The 23,905-nt window shown below is 44.8% G+C and overlaps 1 protein-coding gene across 3 annotated transcripts in view; it reads right to left on the bottom strand.

Moving 5' to 3' along the window:
* Positions 1–23,905, bottom strand: part of LOC137411091 (E3 ubiquitin/ISG15 ligase TRIM25-like) — a 212,658-nt gene that overhangs the window by 170,355 nt on the left and 18,398 nt on the right. For all 3 annotated transcript variants that reach the window (XM_078770637.1, XM_078770640.1, XM_078770638.1), the window contains exons 2-4: positions 11,413–11,646; positions 10,448–10,470; positions 4,888–5,015 (exon numbers count right to left, since the gene is read on the bottom strand). In XM_078770637.1, coding sequence (XP_078626763.1) covers positions 4,888–5,015; positions 10,448–10,470; positions 11,413–11,646 — 385 coding nt within the window. The remainder of the gene's footprint in view (positions 1–4,887; positions 5,016–10,447; positions 10,471–11,412; positions 11,647–23,905) is intronic.

Genomic DNA, 23,905 nt, shown 5'->3' with positions numbered 1-23,905 from the left:
CCGACGCTCGGGCACCGTAAATGGGGCCAACGGGGCCCGGGTGTGGCAGTGGACCTTTGCGCGCTGGCACGCGAGGCACGTCCTGGCCCAGTCACGGACGTTCTTCCTGAGGCCATGCCAGACAAACTTCGCCACGACGAGCTTCTGGGAGGCCTTCGTGCCTGGGTGCCCGCGACGTCAAACGGCACCTCGGTGACGCGGAGGCCCGTGATGGCGGTCCGCAAGGCCTGGAGGTCGGGGTCGGCGGTCTGGTAATCCACCATCCGGGCATAGTCGATCCCCAGGTGGACCGTGTGTGCGACGGACCGGGAAAGGCAATCCGCTACTGGGTTGTCTTTGCCGCGACGTGATGGACGTCCGTCGTGTACTCTGACACGGAAGAGAGGTGACGCTGCTGCCGGGCCGACCATGGCTCGGCGACCTTGGACATCACGAACACAAAGGGCTTGTGATCAACGAAAGCCGTGAACGGGCGGCCCTTGAGCAGATGGCGGAAGTGTCGGACCGCCAGGTGGAGCCCGAGCAGCTCGCGGTCGAATGTGCTGTAGCGGCGTTCATGCAGGCGAAGCTGCCGGCTAAAAAACGCCAGCGGCTGCCAAGCACCACGCACCCACTGCTCGTGCACCGCGCCCACCGCGTAGTCCGATGCGTCGGTGGTGAGGGCGATCGGTGCATCGGGCGCCGGGTGCGCCAGCATGGTGGCGTTGGCCAGGGCCAGCTTTGCGCCTGCAAACGCCACGGCCATCGGCTCCGACCAGGCGGTGTTACCTTGGCCCAGCTTGCCCCGGAGGGCCTCGTGCAGGGGGCGGAGGAGCTGGGCGACGTGGGGCACGAAGCGGTGGTAAAAATTTACCATGCCCAGGAATTCCTGGAGCCCCTTGATCGTGCGGGGGCGCGGGAAACCCCTGACCGCCTCCACCTTGGCCGGTAAAGGGACGGCCCCGTGCCTGGTGATGCGGTGCCCCAAGAAGTCGATGGCAGTGATGCCGAAACGGCACTTCGCGGGGTTGACAATCAGGCCATGCTGACCCAGACATTCGAAGAGCGTGCGGAGGTGGAGCAGGTGCTCCTCCCGGGACGAGCTCGCGACTAGGATGTCGTCCAGGTAGACGTAGATGAAAGGTAAGTCGCGCAAGACGCTTTCCATGAGCCGCTGGAATGCCTGGGCCGCATTCTTCAACCCAAAAGGCATCCGCAGGAACTCAAAGAGGCCGAAAGGGGTGATGACGGCCGTCTTTGGGACATCGTCCGGTTGGACGGGGACCTGGTGATAGCCCCGGATGAGGTCCACCTTGGAGAACACGGTCGTTTGCCAACCGGGTGGAAAAGTCTTGAATATGTGGGACCGGGTAGCGATCGGGGGTGGTGGCATCGTTGAGCCGGCGGTAGTCACCGCACGGCCGCCATCTGCCGCCGGGCTTTGGCACAATGTGCAGAGGAGAGGCCCATGCGCTGTTGGAGCACCGCACGATGCCCAGCCGCTCCAGCGTGGCGAACTCCGCTTTCAGTGCCCGGGCCCGGGCATAGACCGGTGGGCCGACGGTGGGGATATGGTGCTCCACCCCGTGTTTGACGGCCACCGCTGAAAACGTGAGCCGCGTGTGCCGGGAAACTGGCGAGGAGGCGGGTAAACTCGTCCGCTGCCGGAAGCGTACAAACTAATCTCGTCGGGACGGAACCACTCAGCAAGCCGCTTGGCAAGTCACTCGGTGAGCCGCTCAGCGAGCCGCTCAGCGAACAAGCGAGCGAGCTGAAGGTTTCGGCCTGGATGAGACGTCTGCGCTTAACGTCGACTAACAGCCCATGCGCACACAGGAAGTCTGCACCGAGCAGGGCCATTGGCACGCTGGCGGTGACGAACGACCATTGGAAGCGCTGCCCTCCGAACCGCAGTGAGAGGCAACGCTTCCCGAATGTGCGGATGGGTGTGCCGTTGGCGGCAAGCAAAGCGGGGCCCTGGCCCGCGGCTTGCTTGTCGGACGCGGAGGCAGGGAGGACGCTTACCTGCGCTCCCATGTCGCACAGAAAAGGACGACCGGACGAGGTGTCCGTGATGAACAGGAGGCTGCCAGAATGGCCGACGCTCATGGCCGCAAGTGAGCGCCGGCCCGGTTGTTTACCGACCCGTCGAAAGAACATGGCGGGCGGCACGTTCTAGCCTTGCGGCCGAACCTGGCATGGTAGTAGCAACAGGTTTGCGGCGGTGGCCCCCGTGGCGGCCATGCCGGCGGCGGTGGTGGTGGCGGCGGCATTAGTGGGCGGGGCGTAGCAGCGGCCATGAGGGAAGCAGGGGGCGCTGTAGCCTCCGCACCGGCATCCACTACGGCAGCACCGTACACAGACCGCATGTCGCAGGCCGCGAAAAACTTGTCGGCCTCTCTGGCCAGGGTGCGGGCTCCGTTATTTTGGAACCGGCCAGCACGAGGTGCACCTGCACAGGTAGCTGGTGTAGGAAAAGTGCTCGGAATAAGAAATCCGGGCGCTGTTCTCCAAGCAGGGACAGCATGAAATCCATCTGGACGGATGGTCGTGTCGTCGAGGGCGGGAAGGTCCAGGAGGCGGTCGGCGCGTTCGACCTCCGTGAGCCCGAACGTGGCGAGGAGGAGACGTTTGAGTGCCTCGTACTTGTGGTCGCCCGGCGGGCGCCGAAGGATGGACACGACGCGGGTGGCAGTGCCTGGCCCGAGGGCGGCGACCACGTGGTAGTACCTGGACTCGTCCGCCGTGATGCCCCGGAGTTGGAATTGAGTTTCGGCCTGCACAAACCAAACGTCGGCTTGCGCTTCGCAAAACTCCGGGAGTTTGATTGCGACGGCGTTGGTAGCCATGGCGCGTTCGGGGGTCAGCAACGGCTGAACCAATCGGGGTCACCAGTGTGGTGCAGTGCACACATGACTCGATTGCCAGAGAGGTAGGCCACAATGCATGGATACAAACAAGTCTTTATTACAAGCTCGCATATCAGCACTGGGCGGGCTCAAGCTTAGAGCCCGCATATATGTCCCGAGGCCACGCCTTGACCCCGGGCGTGGTCGGTCGGCCAAAAGGCAAGGCATGTATTCCAGTTCCATTCCTGGCCGCTCGCGCCACCCACTGGTGCGCGGAACTATTGATAGTTGTGCCCGCCACACCATAATGATTGTTTCCATGGATGGTTTTCACAAAGTACACTTATGCAGTACTGCGCATATACGATATATATATATTTGGCATTGGGGGGGGGGGGGGGGTGTACATTGAATGTATCTGTACATGTTTAGATATTTGGCTAAAAGATAAAAACAATCTTCAAAAGCATGAAACAAGAACATTTCACATCTTGTAGTTTTTGTTCATCTCTAATAATTCCCAGAGAGGGGCCGGTGGAGCATCCGGAGAAGGTGGAGCTGGATCAGAACAACTTGAGAAATCTTTGGAAGTGAAGGGAAACGGGAACAGGGTTCTTCTTCTTCGCTCCATTTACAGATTATTTAAAATTCCATATTTCCTCCTTTTCATTCTTTCCTTTTTCTTCCATTTTATTTTCCGCTTGATAGAACGGCTTCGGGGTCACGACCAAAATAAATATCTTGCTAGATGTCGACATATAACATGGTTCTTGGAGGTATTATGAAGGTGATTTGTGTTATAGTGTTAAAGTTTATAATTGAAAAAGGTATATTTATAAATTGATTCAGGGTTTTACCGCCGTTTTCCCCAGTGTCTATTACATCACCCCATCTAACACGTTACATTAGTTCTTCATGCCTGTTGTTTATGTGATTTTTTTACCCCATTTCCTCCATTCTTGATCCCTCTGCTCTCTTCGATCTCCGACCATCTCTAATATATCGAGGATGAATCCCTTCTTACAGTAATTCCTTCTGATCAAACTCCCAAAATCTCTACTCACTGCAAATATCTGATATTTTATCTGATTTGTGGAACTGCTTTCTGGAGACGATTCAATGCAAATTTTCCTTCCAGGAACTACAAGTACGTGTTACACCAACATATTGTGACATCTCCCATCACTACCTGTAAATATTTCTGCCCTTGTGAACCCTACCTCTCCCAAGCCCCGTGGTTTCAGATATTTCCTCCCCCCCATCTTTAGTTTTCTCCTGTTTGTTGGATACCTTGCTTGTTGCATCTCCCTGTTGTGTACACCTGTTTCCCCCAATGAAACCAGTTTGCGTTTTGCCCTCTGTAACCTCACTTATCGTGAGCCATGATATGGAACATAATAAAAATATTATCATTTGTTCCTTTTCTAGAATCTTTAAAGGTGGATGGAGGTTATGTTTTCACCCCTGTCTGTCTGTCCGTTTGTGAACAAAATATCTCAATAAAGTTGTAGACGGATTCAAACAAAATTTGGCAGAGCTGTAGTGTATGTGACAGCGATGAAATTATTAGATTTTGGCGAAGATCCGGATTTGGATCCGGCTAGTAGAATTTATTAAGTGATTCTTCACCATTGGGAGATAACACCAAAAACGATACATAGCAGGATATCTCAAAACGTTATAGACGGATTTGGACGAAACTTGTTGGACAGGTTGTGTTTATGAGAAGGAAGAAACAATTCAATTTTGGTGAAAGTCCGGATCTGTATCCAGCTCGTAGAATTTTTAAAGTGATTCTTCACCATTGGGACAAAGGGCCAAAAACGATATATAGCAGGGTATGTCAAAAAGTTGTGGATGGATGATTTTGATTAAATGTGATTCTGTATTGTGATTGCCTTGTCTACTCTGGGATACAAAACGTAAAGTGTTCACCTGGCGGAGGTATACTCTCCCATGAGTGCCGTTCTAGTCTCTTCCTGTTTCTCTTTCATATTTATCCCACGTTTTGTGTTCCCTTATTATTTTCTTTATAAAACGTCCAGTTTGTGTCACTCACTGTGTATCTTCTCAAGAAAGTTCTTATTGAGTGTGATGAGCTCATCCAAGTTCTTCTCCTCTTTCGAGAAGTCCAGAACTGGGAGCGGTGTCCTCTTCATGGATTTAAAGTCTGACATGGTCTCGAGCCTCGGAATAAAAAGGAAAAACATCAGTTTTTAAAATTATTGGAGGAGAGAATATTGTTAAAATAATACATTTTTACAAATCAAAACAAGTAAACTGGAAAAGAATGGTAAATAATTAAAAATAGAAAATAGATCGAGTGAATTTTTGTATTAATTTGTATTTTTATTCAGAAGTCGAGATTCTAGAGGAGCCGAATCGAGAATAAAGTAAACAGGTAGAAAAAAACCGATGAACAGGATGGAAAGAGAGTGACGGTTAGGGTTGTAGAGAATGAGGTGTGCGTTGGAGAAAGAATAAATCAATGATGAATGAGATGATTGAAAGATGAGATGAAGAGCACGAGGCAAGAAGCAGATTTGGTGAGTCAGTTTGTCATGGACTCGGCTTCCTGGCAGGAGATGGACAGAACAAAGGCCATGTTCCGAAGTGATGGGATAGAAAACCATCTGTCTGCAGAGAGAAGACCTAGGTGAGAATAATCCAACAAGGTGTTTGTGGTGGGACTTGGGACAACACCATTCTCAGAAGTCATGTTTGTTACCATCTGTTTGTGTTCCCATCTGAGCTCCTCGGACAAGATGCAGAGAATCCAGGTTCAAATGTTATAAACCATGTTTTTGTCCATTGTCCATCAATCTCCATGTAATTCATGTATCCAGGTTCAAATGTTATAAACCATTTCTTTGTCCATTGTCCATCAATCTCCTTCTAATTCATGTATCCAGGTTCAAATGTTATAAACCATGTCTTTGTCCATTGTCCATCAATCTCCTTGTAATTCATGTATCCAGGTTCAAATGTTATAAACCATGTCCATTGTAGATCAATCTCTTTGTAATTCATGTTGATGTACACCATCTACTAAAGCATTTGTCCTGTACTGTTCGACAGTGTATCATGTTCCGTGCATGGATGACACTTGCATACCTATGATACCATATGTAAGAAATTGTTTATTTTCTCTGACTCTGTAATGTTTGTTGGGTGGGATGTTCATTGTGAAAGTTGATGAGTGGGAAGATGACAAGGGCACCACCGGTCAAAAGTTTTAGAACACCTCAATATTCCAAGTTTTTATTGAGATTTATACAGTTTAATGTCTCAATGTACTCTGAAATTAAGCATAGAACAAATAAACAATTGGAGATAAAAAAAGAAATCATAGAATCATTGCAAAGAAATTGCAAAGAAAGCCAAGGTGTCAGTGAGTACAGTTTCCTACACCATCAAAAGACACTTGGAAACTGGAGGAAACTCTGACAGGAAGAAGTCTGGCAGACCCAAAGCCACAACAGAATCAGAAGACAAGTTTCTGAGAGTCAAGAGCTTGCGTGATAGGCGGCTCACAGGACAACAGCTTCAAGCACAGCTTAACACTGGTCGAAGTAAGCAAGTTTCAGTTTCAACTGTGAAGAGAAGACTTCGAGCTGCAGGTTTGACAGGTCGAGTGGCAGTAAGAAAGCCATTGCTAAGATGGCAAAATAAGAAAAATAGGCTTGCCTGGGCCATGAAGCACTGCCAGTGGACTACTGAAGACTGGAAAAGTGGAAGAAGGTCTTGTGCACCGATGAATCAAAATTTGAAATCTTTGGTTCATCACGCAGGGTTTTTGTTCACCGCCGAATCGGCAAAAGGATCGTTCCTCAGTGTGTGACACCAACTGTCAAACATGGAGGAGGAAGCATGATGGTCTGGGGCTCTTTTGCTGGATCCAGAGTCGGCGATGCACAGAGTGACTGGCACCCTGAACCAAAAGGGCTACCACAGCATTTTGCATCGCCATGCAATACCCTCTGGTATACGCCGAGTTGGTCCGGGGTTCATCCTACAGCAAGATAATGACCCAAAACACACCTCCAGGCTATGTCAAAACTACCTTCGAGGAAAAGAACAAGATGGAAGGATTCAAATCATGGAATGGCCAGCACAGTCTCCAGACTTAAACCCCATCGAGCTGGTTTGGGATGAACTGGACAGAAGGGTGAAAGAAAGCAACCTTCAAGTGCAACACATTTGTGGGAACTTCTGCAACAATGTTGGGAAGAACTTCCCGAACTATATTTGATGTCCATTGTAGAAAGAATGCCACGAGTGTGTTCGGCGGTTATATCTGCAAAAGGTGGCTACTTTGCTGAGTAAAAAAAAATTCAATTAAATGTTGTTAAACAAAATGATTCTATGATTTATTTTTTATCTCCAATTATTTATTTGTTCTATGCTTAATCTCATAGTACATTGAGACATTAAAGTGCGTAAATTTCAATAAAAACTTGAAAAATTGAGGTGTTCTAAAACTTTCGACCGTTAGTGTATTCTTGGGGAAAATGCCAGGAGCATAGAAAAGGCCCCTCTATATGGTATGTGCTATGCCGCAAATTATAGTAAAGAAGGGACATTCTGAAAAAATCTCGTGTGCATGCTGGACTACCCTTGTGTTCTTCGGAGGAACCAAGAAATGCTCTAGAAAAGTTCCTATAAAGGGGCACCCTACATCTGGCAAATAAAATACATTTGCTTCTTCTTGCAGCTGTATGAATCAAATTGGCACCGCATTATACAGACTTGGCATTTAATATGGAATATTTTTTTTTCTTGACTTGGATTTACTTTCTTAACTCAGTATATCAATCTGGTGAGTTTCTTTTACACTTTGGTGATTTATTTGTTAAAAGAACCATGTCACTGATTGTCTGTCGCAGCAAGAAGTCAACAACAGGATTATATCACAGGTGGCGTGGCAAAATGTACGGACAGGTGCATTTGATGATTGGCTTCACAGTCGGGTATACAAGGGTTGTTGCGTTCTGTATTAGTGGAAAACAACTGCTGCACGTCTCCAAAAGTTATTGCCGCTTCCTCTGGAGATGGTCTGTCAACTCAACAATGCTGTTTGCCATGCAGTGGTGGCTTTACGAAATTACGGCATGAAACAGCGTGCTGTTGCTCGGCAGTATGACATCACTCAAGGTCAGGTGTCAAAGATCCTGAAACGAAATGCTCAGAGTGGTGTCCCTACTCCAATACCGAGGCCAGGACGTCCCCACAGAACCACAAGGAGGGATGATCACCAGCTGCACCGGTTAGTCCGCAATGGCTGTACCAAGTCAGCTAATCGGCTTAGGGCTGAGTGGCAGCAACTGACAAATGTGCCTGTATCCAGAAGGCTAGTCAACGAACGACTGGGTTCAAGCAGGCTATCGTGCCAGGCGTCCCCTGAGAAAGCCATGCCTGACCAGACAACACCGCCAGCGCCAATTTCAGTGGGCCTGAGAGCACCGTCAATGGCAGCCAGGACACTGGAATCATGTGATCTTCAGTGACGAGTCTAGATTTCTGGTCTATCGTCAAGATGTCCGAGTGCGCAGACAAGTGCATGAAGCCCACAACAAAGATTGTATAGTGCCAAGAGTCCAAGCTGGAGGTGGTGGGGCGACCGTTTGGGCTGCTTTTCATGCAGGGGGCAAAAGTGACCTGGTTGTTCTGAATGGAAACCTGAACCAGTTCAAGTACAGGGCCATTCTGGAAGAAACATTGCTTCCATTTGCTCGTGCAGCCTTTCGAGGAAACTTTGTCTTCCAAGATGACAACGCTCGGCCTCATCGTGCTCGCATGATCCAACATTTTCTTGCTGACTGTAGTGTAGAGCATATGGAGTGGCCTGCCATATCCCCAGATATGAATCCAATAGAGAACTTGTGGGCAGAATTAACGCGTCAAATCGACCACTTGGACCAGCAGCCGACCTCTGTGCGTGAATTGCAGCAGACTATTGTCACTGCATGGCAAGCGATTCCTGTCCAAACCTTGGCAAATCTCGTGAACAGCATGCCTCGACGTTTACGTGCTCCCCTGAATGCTCATGGGGGTTACACGAAGTACTGAACTGTAATTTTACTGTCCGTAATCCCAGTCGTAATTTAACTTTTGTTTTTGTTAAAAAAAATTTTGGCTAATGTGCAAAATAAAGAGATACTTCTGGAAAACGTACAGAAGTTTAACACAGTACTGTCCATGAATTGAGTTCGATATCAGTTTACATCACTTTCGAGGATCAATTTATTCATTTCGAAATGTCAAATGTGGTTTTTGTTTCTTTTAAAGGTCACATTAACAAAATCTAGAATACTTTCAACATAATTCCAATGAACTTTTGGTTCTAAGACATCTTGAAAAGTAAGTTCACCCCCACAAAAAAAATATTCCATATTAAATGCCAAGTCTGTATATCAATATACATATTATTATATATCAATATTCATATTACTTTGAATTTCTCTGAGCAACGCCGGGTTCTTCAGCTTGTGTTTTATATTTTGAACACAAGAACACAAATCTCTTTGTTAGCACTTCCAAAAACCTCCAGTTTAGCAGTATTTGGAGAAACGTAAATTTCCGCTATATTGACCAAACAAATTTGCCGTTCACGCTTTCAACCTTGGAAAATATCGAGGTCCAGACCAAAAATATATAGATCGTGCTCGGAAACGCAAACCAAGAGTTGAAAAGACCCTTCCATGCCCTTTTCTCAAGACAGTGTGGGGTAAGGTGTTTTATGAATTATCTTTAGAAATGGTTTGGAAGGGAACGAGGAATAAATAGAGAATGCAGTTGAAGAAGAAGGTGAGCAGAGATCATGGATGGACATGGAGCGGAGAAGGTGAGCAGAGATCACAGATGGACATGGAGAGAAGAATCAATAAGACCGAGTGGAACACGAGCAAATTAGCAGAACAGAATATTCAAGGATGTTTGAGACTTCGAGTGTATCAATGAACACAGTAGATCTCGACAATTTAGAAGTGAATAGTTTTAAGTTGATGAGTATGGGAAAGAATAAAGAAAAGGCCAGAAAGGAATGAACTAAACAAGATAAACTCAAATGATGATCAATGAGGATTTAAGGAGCTTCTTAAAGTTTGTGTTCAATTAATAACACAAATGAACTTTATAATGACCCTCCTCCCTAAATTAACCCAAAACTGTTCATTTATAGATCATAAATGAGGAAGGAAATCGCGGGAGGAAAATAATCTAGTTCACGAGGACAACTGAGTAACCTGAATCAGTTACATCTTGTTCACCCCGTGTGTCCTTCTCTCACACTCATTCTTTCCCTCACCCTCATTCTTTACCAAACCCTCATTCTTTCCCTAACCCTCATTCTTTCCCTAACGTTCATTCTTTCCCTAACCCTCATTCTTTCCCTAACCCTCATTCTTTCCTTAACCCTCATTCTTTCCCAAACCCTCATTCTTTTCCTCACCCTCATTCTTTCCCTCATCCTCATTCTTTCCCTCATCCTCATTTCTCAAAGTCTCCCTTTATTTTGTCTCATTTTATTATTTAGTAAATATATTTAAATGTTTAAAACACGATTGGGTCAAAAACATCAGGATGTGCTGATAATGTGTCGGACAACAATGCAGTCTCACCTTTTTAACAGGTCCTTGGAACCCTGAAAAGGAAGAAAACAAAGAATGAGTTCAAGATATTTGAATAAATGAATGTTTGTTTTTATTTATTAAATACTAGAGAGTTCACAGAACATGATACCCCACACAGTGTTCAATTATGTTCTTCAATTTCAATAAAATAGTGATTTTAAAGATCATCATTAAAAAATATCCAGGTGTTTAGTGTTACTGAAGCAATCTTGTACATCACCATGTACACTGCAATAAGACGACGTTGAGTCACAGTTTAGGAGATGGAGGCTTCACATGCACGGGGTAACAAAGAAAGACGTTTTCAATTTGGTAAGGAAAAGATAAATTTGATTTTAATTTTGAAAGAGTACGACACTTCCCTTTGGTGAAAACACCTGATAAGGTAAATCAGTAACCCGAACAGTATTCACATGAATAACATTGAATCTTTCAGGAACAAAGTATGTGAAGAGGTTGTTTGACAATAATTCATGCTAACGTTCTCCAGGTGGTTACATACAGGTAACTTTGACTACCTGGATAAATCAAAACATTCACGAATGATCCAGCACATGATGAAAGCCATGATGTCATGGTACCTGGAGGTCACTGTGAGCATCACTTGGATAAAATCCTTGGTTGAAATGATTGAAACCCTCAACAGTGACCAGGTAGTCGTGCTATATCACTGCTTTGGAGACCATGACATGAACTCACTCTTATCCCAAACCTTCATTGTGACAAAACCTAAATCTCACTTCATGATGACAAACACACCTGGAAATGCATTCACTCACCTTTCTCATCCATTTCATTAATCATTTTTGAACCATTGGATGGTATACTGCACCTTTACCATCAATCGTGACAAGGCCTCAACTCAAGGCTTATACTTGAATAGTGACAAACTCCCCCCAAACAGTATATTTTAAACATTAAAACTTTTGTAATACGTTTATGATAAACCACACCTGTAGAAAAGAAATGGCCTCCAGATCCTGGAATGCTGCGTCCATTGTGGATTTTCCTTGACGTAGATCCTCCATCTGCTGCTCCAGTTTCTCCCTCTGCTTCCCAAGAAGAGAAAGCTTCTCCATTTTCCTCTTGTTGATTTCACTCTTCATCAGATCCACAGATTCATTCACCAATTGGCACACCAACCTCCGCTTCTCCTCCAAACTGTCCTCAGCATTTCTGCTGGAGTTCTGGGAGGAATCATTGTTTGATTATTCAAAAATCAATAAGAAACTTTCAGAGAAAATGTAGAAATTAACAAAAAGTATAATGGATTATGGCTGATAGGATCAGATCACTGTACCTGGAGTGGGTTTTGAAGGAAAAACACTCTTATCTGAAAATATTTTTCAGTGCAGGAATCCAATAGGAAATTGCAACATCCAAGAAGTCTGAATTAACATTTCAGGGTTGCAATTTATTTATTTTCAAAATTGATGCACATGGAGGATAAAAGTGAAACTAGAAAATATAAACCAAAGCAAATGTGTTGATGGATATGCCTCTGTCCATGTTAGATGCAAACCCGCTGTTACGTTTCATCTCAAAGGTTGAAAAAACAAGACCGAAAGTCTATCAGTGGCATAGCAGGGCTTATTTGATACTTTCGTTGAGGAGGATAGTATGACCTCGGTGGGGATACCAGTTAGCAAATAATGTATATATGTATGTATGTATATATGTATGTATATATATATATATATATATATATATATATATATATGTATGTATATATATATATATATGTATGTATATATATATATATATGTATGTATATATATATATATATGTCAGGTCTCAGATTTGTTACTGCTTAATGCTCAATTATAAATGCCGGTTGACTGACGTATTACCACGTAAGCTATGTTATAAAATGCTGTTCTATAATGTTATTTCATGAGTTAATAAAATGTATTCGAACCTTAGGTAGGCTGCTTGAATCGTAGACATAAATCCTTTGATAAATTGCCAAAAACATTAACTGTTTTGTTTAATGACAGTGACGCCTGAGTTACAATAAGGTTTTTGCTTCGCTTTCATTTAAAATGAGGTCATGCTGGACAATGGTATACGTGTGCTTTTTTCGAGGCTGGTCGTAAAACCACGCCCACATGCGCTTGTTTTAGCGTAATGCTAGTAGAATGACATGATCGTTAACCATATATATTTTGTTTTAATCTCAGCAACGCATGACTCTGTATAAACATGCTTTGGATTACTCATGTACACAAACCCATAAAATATATGGGTTTGTTTGGCTAAGCATACACTCTCCTCATTGTGAGTTACATTTCTGTTTTCTCGGAGCCCAGAGAAACATTTGGTCCAAATGATAAGGACGGGCTGACTCCCCCGAATGATAACGGTGGGAGGAACCTCTCCCAGTGTTGTTTGTTCCCTCGGAGATTTCCTGATAAAACGTGTCCCTATATAAATGGACTGGGAATCAATGTGTTTTCAGGAAGGCTTGACGTGGCATGAGACTGGCTCTTGCTATAGATGTCTTGGCCTCCTCCGGATCTGTATAAGTTGGTTATTAATAAAGCTGCGCCATTCCAGGCTATTGTGGACTTCTTTTGCAAACGAAGAGCTGATTCTTCACAGATGGTACCAGGAGTGGGGTGTCAACAGACGCGGAGGACGGGAAACGGAGCCCGAGGGACAGGAGGAAGGCTGACCTGAGGCCGGCGCCGGCACGTTGATTTGATTAAAGGTGGGAGTTGTTTTATATCAGAGGGCTATTATTCCAAATTCGTACCTTCCTCCCTCGCGCGGGTTCAGTCTCCTTGTCTTCCCCGCTGTCTGCACTCGAACAGAAATTGTAAGTAGAGGCTCATTTAGGCCTCAGAATGGCGTAGCTTTGTTAAAGCCAGGATAAACAAGTAAGGATAAACCAGTAAGGACTTAACAGTAAGCTTAAAGTTACAGTTAGCACCAGGAGGGGAAAATGAGGTCGGACAGCCATATAGGCTGAAACCAGGTGGCCAAGATTTTTCCAGGAAGGAACAGCCCAGAGACAAGATGGGGTATGCCATTGCATGCCAGGGAACGAAGGGCTGTGGCTAAACTTAGACGGCCAAAGGGACATGGCCAGGAAGGGTGAAATGCGTAGGTACCAGGTAGGTTTGACAAGAAGGTAGTGACAACTACGAGGTCAAGCCAGGAAGTTCTAGACAAGAGGTCCAGATAAAGCAGGCCAGGATCTGGTGGACAAGAGAAAATAAATAAGCTCACAGGAAATGGGCCAGGTGGCCACAGGGTGAGAAGGACAGGTTAGGTTTTGAAATATTGAAAATTGAAGCAGGAGCTGCATTGTAGGAATTTGAAGCTTCAGAGCCAAAGGAAGCAAGTTCAGGAAGCAAAGTTCAGGACAAAACAATTAAGGAGGTAGTTAAACAAGTAAAACAGCGAGTGATGCCGCTGGACCAGATACCAGACCAAGACCCCCCACCCCCCCAAGACCTGAGCTCAGTCCCGGGGCTCTAGGCAACAACCCCCACCCCCCCCAAGACCTGAGCTCAGCCCCGGGGCTCTAGGCAACACCCCAACACCCCCCGCCCTGCTTCTCCTTTCCACCTCAACCCACCCCCCCGTCCAACCTGTCCCAAAAATCCTTTTTCCTTGAATGAGAGACGTAATATGAATGAGGATATGAATGAGGAATGAATGTATATTGGGATGTTAATTGACGTGTGTGTCTGGCCAATGTGTTTGTCTGTGTGTCATGTGCAAAGCAGAGGGTTTCGGTGTGAAACTTTGTAAGTGATCTGCTCGACGTGCGGGAAATTCAGGCCGGGAATGTCCATTTTAGCGTCTATCCGAGAGAACAGGCGAGGTCCTGAACTGAGTCCGGATTTTCATCTGTTTGGGAGTTGTTTGGGAAGCGAATTGATATAAATCGGGTCAGGAAAGCACCCGGAGTGCCCTTGTCGATCTACTGTTGATATGAAGCGGTTTCTTGGAGATGGTTGCAGAATTCGAATCAATATGTGTGTTTTACTTGAATTGAAGAGTTCATTCAATGGCAGATATTGTGGATTGTATGTGTGGGATGTATCGCTGAGGCAGCTCACCTTTGAAATTGGTGTCATATAGTGCATTTTGGGGTCGGGTGCGATGAGGTTGCTCAGAGTGCCGGCGATAACTCGCCCACTCTCAGAGGAAGTGTGTGCCCAAATGCATTGTGGGTCATTTCGACTTTGCTGGATGTCGGACGTTCACATGTCAGTATCTTGTCAGAATCTTCTTCTTCATGTCATGTCCTTCATCCTTCATCTTCTTGTCAGAATTAGACATGAGTCATGAGCCATGTCGGAATAGTGGCCGGCTGCGACATATATGCCAGGCAATGTCACAGGACGAATACGTTATTTAAGATGGATTTATAAGATGGATAGATGGATGGATTTATTTAAGATGGCTAAAATAAACGATTTCAAGACAGAGTAATTAATTTCCGGAGTCAAGTTCCAACAGGAAGTCTTGTTCGTACAGTAAGGTACAGTGCGGAGTGGCGGCTGGAAGATGCATCGATGCATTTGTGTTGATCGATGCGGACACAGATTTAGTATGCTGATAAGTGATAAGGTTAAGTTATTAAAACGCATATGGGTCTGGAGGCAGATAATGTGGGACAAGCTGCCTCACGGGCGCTGCAGGGAGAGTATTTGGAAATTCAATAATTTGAACAGAAATGTCACGTTTTCAACAGAACGCTGATCCGAGGAAGGAGGACGGTTGAGGTTTCAACTGTCGGTATGTGGTGTGGCTTGTGCCAAGGTGTGGACGCGAGGAGGTGCGTTGATGAAGCGTTGTGCGAACGAGGAAGGATGTGCGATGGGCATTGTGAAGCACGCCTCGTACGGAAGGTCCTTGGACGAAGTGTGACGGTTGTTGGATTCGTAGAAGTTAGCATTATGCTATGTAGAGCCACATTAATGGTCATTTGTCCATTGTCGCCGGACTTGCATTACTTGTGGGATAATAAAGCGCTGGTTACCCCAATTTGAAGTTTGACCTTTCGAAGTTTATTTGACCTTTGTTCGAGATATGTAAGGGTAAGAGGTCAGAGGCAATTCACTAACCTTGGAAGAACGACAGGCGGAGTCAGTCTACAGGGTGTTGCTTTAACGATAGGATATATAGGACTTAAATCTGGAGAATATCGGGACATTATATTGTGGGTAAAACCAAAATCATGTACATAATTAGTGGACAGAGAATATCGAGTTTTTTGTTGTTGTGGAAGCGTCAGTCAGGTACAGTACGCTTGGAATTTAATTTAACCGGGTCGAGTACAGTGACGTGTTCGATCGAGCTGTGGGGATTTGAGATGGATTTGAGTCACGTTAAATGGAGGACATTTGTGAGGATGAAGAGATGCAAGTAACGTGGATTAAATTGTGGTATCACGAGTTGGGTGCCAGAGATATTGTGGTTATTATAACTCACTGAGTATAGGGGGCGCCGGGCGCACCGAGTACAGATCGGGTTGCATGATGGAGCACGCATGCATGGATTTTGGCTTTGCGAGGCCCCGGATAGAAATTGGCATTTCGATGCTGTGGATTATATTATGCCTGCCCGGAAAGGGGATGTCCTGTGCTGGGGCTGGCGACATGCCTCTGTTATTTGTCTGTCTGTCGGTCTGATTGTAAGTCTTTGGTACTGGGAGGGCTAATTGAGTGCTCAGGCGTCATTGTTCCATGGAGGCAGGAGCTGTGAGTCACAAAATGTAAATGTAACACAGAGAGATGAACAGGACAACAATGGAGTTTATATGGACGGGTTTGGGGATGCAACTTCGTCCGGGGGTTTTGGTCCAGCCTGCAAGGAGTCCAGGGGCTTGTTGTAGGGCTGGGTCGCCAAAAATGGGATGCTGTGCCCATCTGGATGTAAAATTATCCATCAAGGACGGGGAATAATGTGCAGTGTGATTGGGTAAGAGGTAAAGGCCATAAAACACCAACCCCATGAGGAACGAAATAAATGGAGAGATGTTGGGATCACATGATGGTTGGGATTGAAGAACAACCTACTGGGATTTCAAACCTGTGTTTGGGTCTGGGGCAACTGGGTGATGGGCAATAGTGTATGAGTGAGTAATTATGATCTGTTTAAGTGTAAGAGGCGGTGGAGAAGAAAGGGGTGATGAAAAGTTATTTGTTTTAGTGTGAAGTAGGTTGGTTGCTTATTTGTCACAGTAAGATGAGAGTTGTGTTTTTAAGCTTGGTCTTTGAATGAATTGTTGCTTGGAATGTGTTGATTGGAAAAGTGATTTTTGATCGCTGATCCGATCTGGTTTTAAATTGTTTGATTTAATTTTGAATTGATTGGAGGTAATAAGGATTTGTGTTGATTTCCTGATTTGAGTTCATCTGGAAACGAAGACAGATGGGATTAATGTGTATATCAGGAACAATTTGGAAAGGAAATATGGATATATGACATTACTAAAATATAACCAAGCAATTGAGAGTTCTTGGGTTAATGGGATATAAATAAATGCATCTACAAGTTGATGGTTTATAAAAATTTAGTTCTGGATGATACTTAAACGATGAACAATGTTGGCAATATACAAAGAATGTGACTTGTTTTTTGGGGGGCAAAGTTATGAGTGGTTGGGGGCAAACGAAGATTAATTTAGATTTATCATAGTTAAGTTCGAGGAAGTTGATTTGAAGCCAGAATTTCATTTGGATGCCAGAAAGGAGAAAGGAGATGCTGAAAGCCAGAAAGGAGATGCTGTTGTCTACTCTGAATGACAGGTGGCGGTATCCAGGGCGCTGAGGAGTTTGTTCACGTTGTAAAGTTTGTTTATTTAGTTTGTTTATTGTAGAGAAGAGTGCTTTTGGGATTCCGGAGCCAGAGTGGATAATTTGAGGGTAGTAGGTGGAGTAGAGGACATCTTTGCAGTGCTGTAGGTGGTCCTTGTAGGCTTGGGGGTGAACTAATTTGGGTTTAATAGGCACAAGCCGGTCTAAACAGGGTGAGGAGGATGGTGTGATTGATGATGTCAAAGGAGGCGTTGAGGTGAGGAGGATGAAAATGTTGAGGTTGCCGGCATCAGAGGAGAGAAAAGGTCGCTGGTGATTTTGAGGAGAGCAGTTTCAGTACTGTGGCTGGAGCAGAATCCGGATTGGGATGTTTCATACAGGTTATTGGCAGAGTGGTGATGTTTGAGTTGAGTGGCCACAGCACGTTCCAAAACTTTTGACAGAAAGGGTAGATTGGAGATGGGTCTGAAGTTATTTAGGGTGTCAGGGTTTAGTCCAGGGTTTTTCCAGAATGGGGGTGAAGTTTCACGAGTTTTGGGGAAATCGGTATGTGAAGCTGGATTAAGTTGGAACTGCTTGATGAGCCATGGAGATGGATTGGGTTTTGTTGTTGGTTGTCTGGGAGTTCGGTTGTTGCATTGCCAAAGGTTTCTGTGTGGTGGACACACTCGTTGGCTGTTGTCTTGTGTGACGTGGATGGAGATGTATGTGGCTGTGTGTGGCTGCCTGGAGGGGAAGGCGGCTACAGTGGTTGATATTGGCTGTGGATCGTCCGGGGTGCTTCGATTTGCATAGGGGGTGAAGATTGGGATATTACATTATTTTGAGTAAGTATTGGCATGAGTAATTACAGAAGTAATTATGAGTTATTATGAGTAATTAGTGGTATGAGTATTAGTTATGAGTTCCAGGTGTTGAGCTAGTTATGCTAGTTATCCAGCTAGTTATGAGTAAGTGATTATTTTAGTAAATTTACATGTTTCGCTGTGTTGTTGATCTGGGGACAAGCTAGTTTGATGGGTACCCTGGGGTCTTCGGCGTGTCTATGTGTTTGGTTGTCTGTCACACCGGACTCTTGAATGGGTTTTCATGAGACGAATTTCAGACATAACAGTGAGAATCTATTTTGAGCGAATCACAGTGGGTGAGGAAAACATTGTGTGTGACCAGACACCAGAACTGACCAGAATTGAAATTGGAAGTAGACCAGGTTATTTCTATTATTTGTTTATTCGTGAAAATAAATAAATAATAGGGGGAGGTTCACGGAGGTTAATGGTGGTTTGTTTGTATTAATCGAGGTTAATGGTGGTTTGTGTTTGTGTTAATGGAGGTTAAAGGTGGTTGGTTTGTGGTAATTCTAGTTGAAACTCTCGCTGAAGTAATTTTCGTTTATTTTTATTTTTTGATTCGATTTGAGAGTTGAGATGATTGATTTTTTATTAATTTTATAATTTTATTTTTATTGATGTTGGAAACAGGTAATGGGATGCTGAGAGAAGGATTGAATTTAATTTGAATTGGACTGGATTAAATGGGATTGAATTTAAAAAAATTGAATATTGGATAAAATTGGATCCACTTGAAAAAAGTGGATTAGGAAATTGGAGACCTGTAGACCAGGCGCTCCCAGGAGACTTGTGGACCAGGTGTTCCACCAGAGGAAAAAGACCAGGTGTTCGTGGAGCACTTCACCTGCAAGAACGCCTTGGAACCAAGGTGGAAGGGACCAGTCCAGGTGTTGCTGACTACACCAACGGCAGTCTTTTGCGAGGGCAAGACTTCGTGGATCCACGCCACGCACTGTAAGTTGGCCATACAAGCACCAGACACCACACCCCCAGAACACAGTAAGGATGGGCCTAATCATAGGTACAATACTATTGATAGCGACAGCAGCTAGGGGAAATTCCGATTCCAATAGATGCGAAAACGAAACCCGACACCTCACCGTAACATGGGGACAAAGAGTATCACCACCATGTTTCGAACAGAAAGCCCTGCACACAAATTGGGTGAACATAAATTGGCTAGCACTGTCGGCAGGGCCTGGACGCGTTGGCATGGTACGTTGTACTACAAAAGCAACGAGAGTTCCGGGAAGACGGGCAAGCTAGCATTAAGACCTTGGCCCAACCAGGATACCAATGGGGAACCCCTGATTTTAAGCTACAAACACGCACACGCCTAGGGAAAGACATGACCATGCAGGTCCGGTGCAGCGTCTGGACCCCTGGCGCGGCCGGTGGCGAAAAGAACTACATACCATGCAACGAATACATACTCACGCCGCAACCCCAGGATAAGGCCCCAAAGAGGGGGGAAAACACATATTGGAAAGTGGCCAGGGAGGTGGCAACAATTCAAAATAGGACACACTGCTGGTCGTGCATGCGCTTTCCCCAAGCAGGCACCACAGGAATACACATGATAGTGCTACCCTTGTCCCTCAATGACCTCTGCTCACAACCTATCGATTCCCCATGTTTAGTCACCACGCTGGAAAGAGAAGGGGTTGACAACGGCAAGAGTTGCAATCGACAATTTAATTATCGCCCGCCAATGATTGCCCATGTGGCCGAGAGGCCTGCCCCCGTCTGGGTCAAACCACAGAAAGGGAGGGTCTGCCTCCAGGGTTCCGGCCACTTGCGTATGGGAGAATCAGAATGCGCCTACACTCTCCCCGGGAAGCTGGGACAAGGGAGCTCGGGGATTACACTACGAATAGTACTGCAAGATAAACACAACCACAACATAACGGCTATAACATTCTCTAGGGGGGTTAGTAGGATTAATGGGGTGGTAAAGGGACTCCAGTGCTTATCCACCCACCTGGTCCCACCCCATGGGACAATGTTTATATGCGGCGACAAGGCTTACCCCTATTTACCAAATAATTGGGGGGGGCACATGTTATCTGGGTTCAGTCCTTCCTGACGTTGAGATACTGGATGAGCTAGACCCAAAGTCCTTGGACAGGCGTTATAAGAGGTCAGTCATGAACGAAGATGGAACCACTAAACTACACGGGAGTCTATGGGAAAAGGTGTTTGGTTTCTTCTTCCCAGGAGCGGGCACAGTCATGGATAGTTTCCGGATAGACAAATTGGCTTTGGCCCTAGAAAAGGTGGCAAACGACACCGCTACGGCTCATGACATACTATTGGATCGATCGGATCGCGCGCGAAAATTCTTATACATTTAGCTGGCTCACTGACTGGTTCCAGGGATGGACGGGCACCATAGTGAAGTGGTTATTGACCGCACTGGCTGTGATAATCGGGGTAGTAATTTGGGGGGCACTAATGAAATCTCTAGTCCTCCTCTATATGAGAAAGTATTTTACAGGATGGAAAGTGAAGAAGCCGCCGACAACAACTATGGCTCTGACCACAGAGGCCGTCGACCTGAACGGGTCCTTCAACAAGGCAGTTGCGACCAGCGCTCCAGAAAATTGTATTGAATTTTGTGACGACTGTGATACTTGTGTGGATCCCATGTGGGAACTGGCTGCTGCCTGTAACGGTGTATGTGATGACTGTGATACTTGTGCTATAAACCCCTTGCGTGTACTGGCTAACGCTGCTTATGTATTACAAGCTGACAGCTGCACGCCCCCTTCCGACCCAACTATGGATCTGATTGCGACACTGGGTCTGGCGGTTGAGGGACCCGACGCGGATGTCCTAGACCCGCAAGCCGACCAGGCGCCCATGGGAGACTTTGACATAAAGGAAGTCCCTCTCTTTTCTTCAAATGTTTCGGATCTCTTTGATCCAAATGTTTCGGATCTCTTTGATCCACATGTTGCGGATCTCTTTGCTTCAAGTGATTCGGATTCGGATTTTTACGCTCTGTACCCTGACCAGGAAATTGAGACACAAGATACTGACGACATTTTGTATTCCCCAGAACAGCAACACGTGAGGGACCTCATGGGCATGACCGTTGATTAACTTCGAAGATCTGCAAGGACTGCGTCTGCAAAGGGTGGGGGGAGCCAGTTCCGCAGGGGAAGTGATGCACCCTCTGGCGGAGCAGAACCTCATCTGGACCAGACGTCTTCGTTGTGGATCCGAAACGTTAATGAACTTTCATGTTTTGAGCCCTCAGGCTCCGAGCACGCACCACACGACACGTTCCCCAAATGCAGGGGCGAGGCGCTATGGGCGCACGGTATGCCCTTGGGAGATACCCGCATTACACGATGGTCTTTCAATAAAGCCCGATGTGGCACGTTGTCTCTTGAGATACTTTGTCTCGACGAGACAAGAGGAAGGAATGTCAGGTCTCAGATTTGTTACTGCTTAATGCTCAATTATAAATGCCGGTTGACTGACGTATTACCACGTAAGCTATGTTATAAAATGCTGTTCTATAATGTTATTTCATGAGTTAATAAAATGTATTCGAACCTTAGGTAGGCTGCTTGAATCGTAGACATAAATCCTTTGATAAATTGCCAAAAACATTAACTGTTTTGTTTAATGACAGTGACGCCTGAGTTACAATAAGGTTTTTGCTTCGCTTTCATTTAAAATGAGGTCATGCTGGACAATGGTATACGTGTGCTTTTTTCGAGGCTGGTCGTAAAACCACGCCCACATGCGCTTGTTTTAGCGTAATGCTAGTAGAATGACATGATCGTTAACCATATATATTTTGTTTTAATCTCAGCAACGCATGACTCTGTATAAACATGCTTTGGATTACTCATGTACACAAACCCATAAAATATATGGGTTTGTTTGGCTAAGCATACACTCTCCTCATTGTGAGTTACATTTCTGTTTTCTCGGAGCCCAGAGAAACATTTGGTCCAAATGATAAGGACGGGCTGACTCCCCCGAATGATAACGGTGGGAGGAACCTCTCCCAGTGTTGTTTGTTCCCTCGGAGATTTCCTGATAAAACGTGTCCCTATATAAATGGACTGGGAATCAATGTGTTTTCAGGAAGGCTTGACGTGGCATGAGACTGGCTCTTGCTATAGATGTCTTGGCCTCCTCCGGATCTGTATAAGTTGGTTATTAATAAAGCTGCGCCATTCCAGGCTATTGTGGACTTCTTTTGCAAACGAAGAGCTGATTCTTCACATATATATATATATATATATATATATATATATATATATATATATATATATATATGTGTATGTATATATATATATATATATATATATATATATATATATATATATATATATATATATATATATATATATATATATATATATATATATATATCGATATATATCGATATATATCGATATATATATATATATATATATATATATATATATATATATATATCGATATATATATATATATATATATATATATATATATATATATATATATATATATATATATATCGATATATATATATATATATATATATATATATATATATATATATATATATATATATATATATATATATATCGATATATATATATATATATATCGATATATATATATATATATATATATATATATATATATATATATATATATATGTGTCGGATTGGGACTTAGAACTTGGGACTCAGAGAAAGGAGCAACGGATATATTTATTAGAACTCGTTTACACAAGCTTGAGGACAGCAAGATGTCGCATGAAGCTCACAAGAAATGACCAACACTACAACAGGATGCTCTGAAATAATTCGATTAAAACTTGCTTTATATAAGGAATATCAGGGGTGGGTTTAGCTCACAAGATACAGAGACAGAATGGGCTCATTGGTCCTCCCACCATTAGTCCCATCCTGTTGTTCAGTTAGTTAGAGGAAGCTCATCCAAGGCCACTCATGGGTTAGCTTTAGATAAGGAGATGGTCAGCCATATGTGGCAACATGTTTACTACTTTCTGTATAGAGACCTTGGTTGGGAAAGTACAAAGGGAGGGGACACTCATAAATGTGTCAACCCACAGGATATTGGCAAAGTCAAGAGGGAGGCTGAGAGATAACAGCAGCAACCAAGGCTAGGAAGGGGAACAAGAGATTGTGCCCACACAGGGCAAGAGCTCACAAGCACAGAACTCCTTATTAGGATATTACACATCCTCAATGCACAAGAAAGGACTAAGTATTATAAAAGAGTACAGCAATCAGTCAAAACAAAACAGATAATTGGTTATACTTGGTAATTGGTAAAGCAGCAAGGATCAACAAAGGGGGAGGGGCATAACAGCTCCCTACATACCGCCCTTTTGGATCTAAGATACAAAGTTATCTACGAGCCAATCAAAGGCCTTTATTTCAAAACAAAGCAGAAACAAATCAAATCAGAAAAGTCATTCAACATATCACGCGAAGGCAGCCCAGTGAGCATGTAGTACCCAAAGCACTCCACATCGCACCCAGCAGGATGATTCGCGTCTGTATGTGAGTATGCAATGTAAGTCCGTAAAAGCAGGGTGATCAAATGGCATAAAAAATCCTCCAAGAGAGGTGAGATAGACAGTGTAAAAAGTTCACTAAACATACCACGCAGATGCAGCCCAGTGAGCATGTCCCGTACCCAAAGTACCACACATCGCACTCAGCAGGATGATCCGCGGATATGTGAATGTATGTGGGTGTATGTGGTGTATGTGGGTGTATGATGTAAGTCAGGTGTAGATGGGTGTATGAGGTGAGACCGTAGAGGCATGAAGATCGAAT

This window comes from Myxine glutinosa, chromosome 1 (assembly GCF_964187855.1).
Source record: "Myxine glutinosa chromosome 1, kmMyxGlut1.1, whole genome shotgun sequence".
Taxonomy (NCBI): domain Eukaryota; kingdom Metazoa; phylum Chordata; class Myxini; order Myxiniformes; family Myxinidae; genus Myxine; species Myxine glutinosa.
Note: the sequence above shows the minus strand (reverse complement) of the source record. Positions and strands in the feature narration are given on the sequence as shown.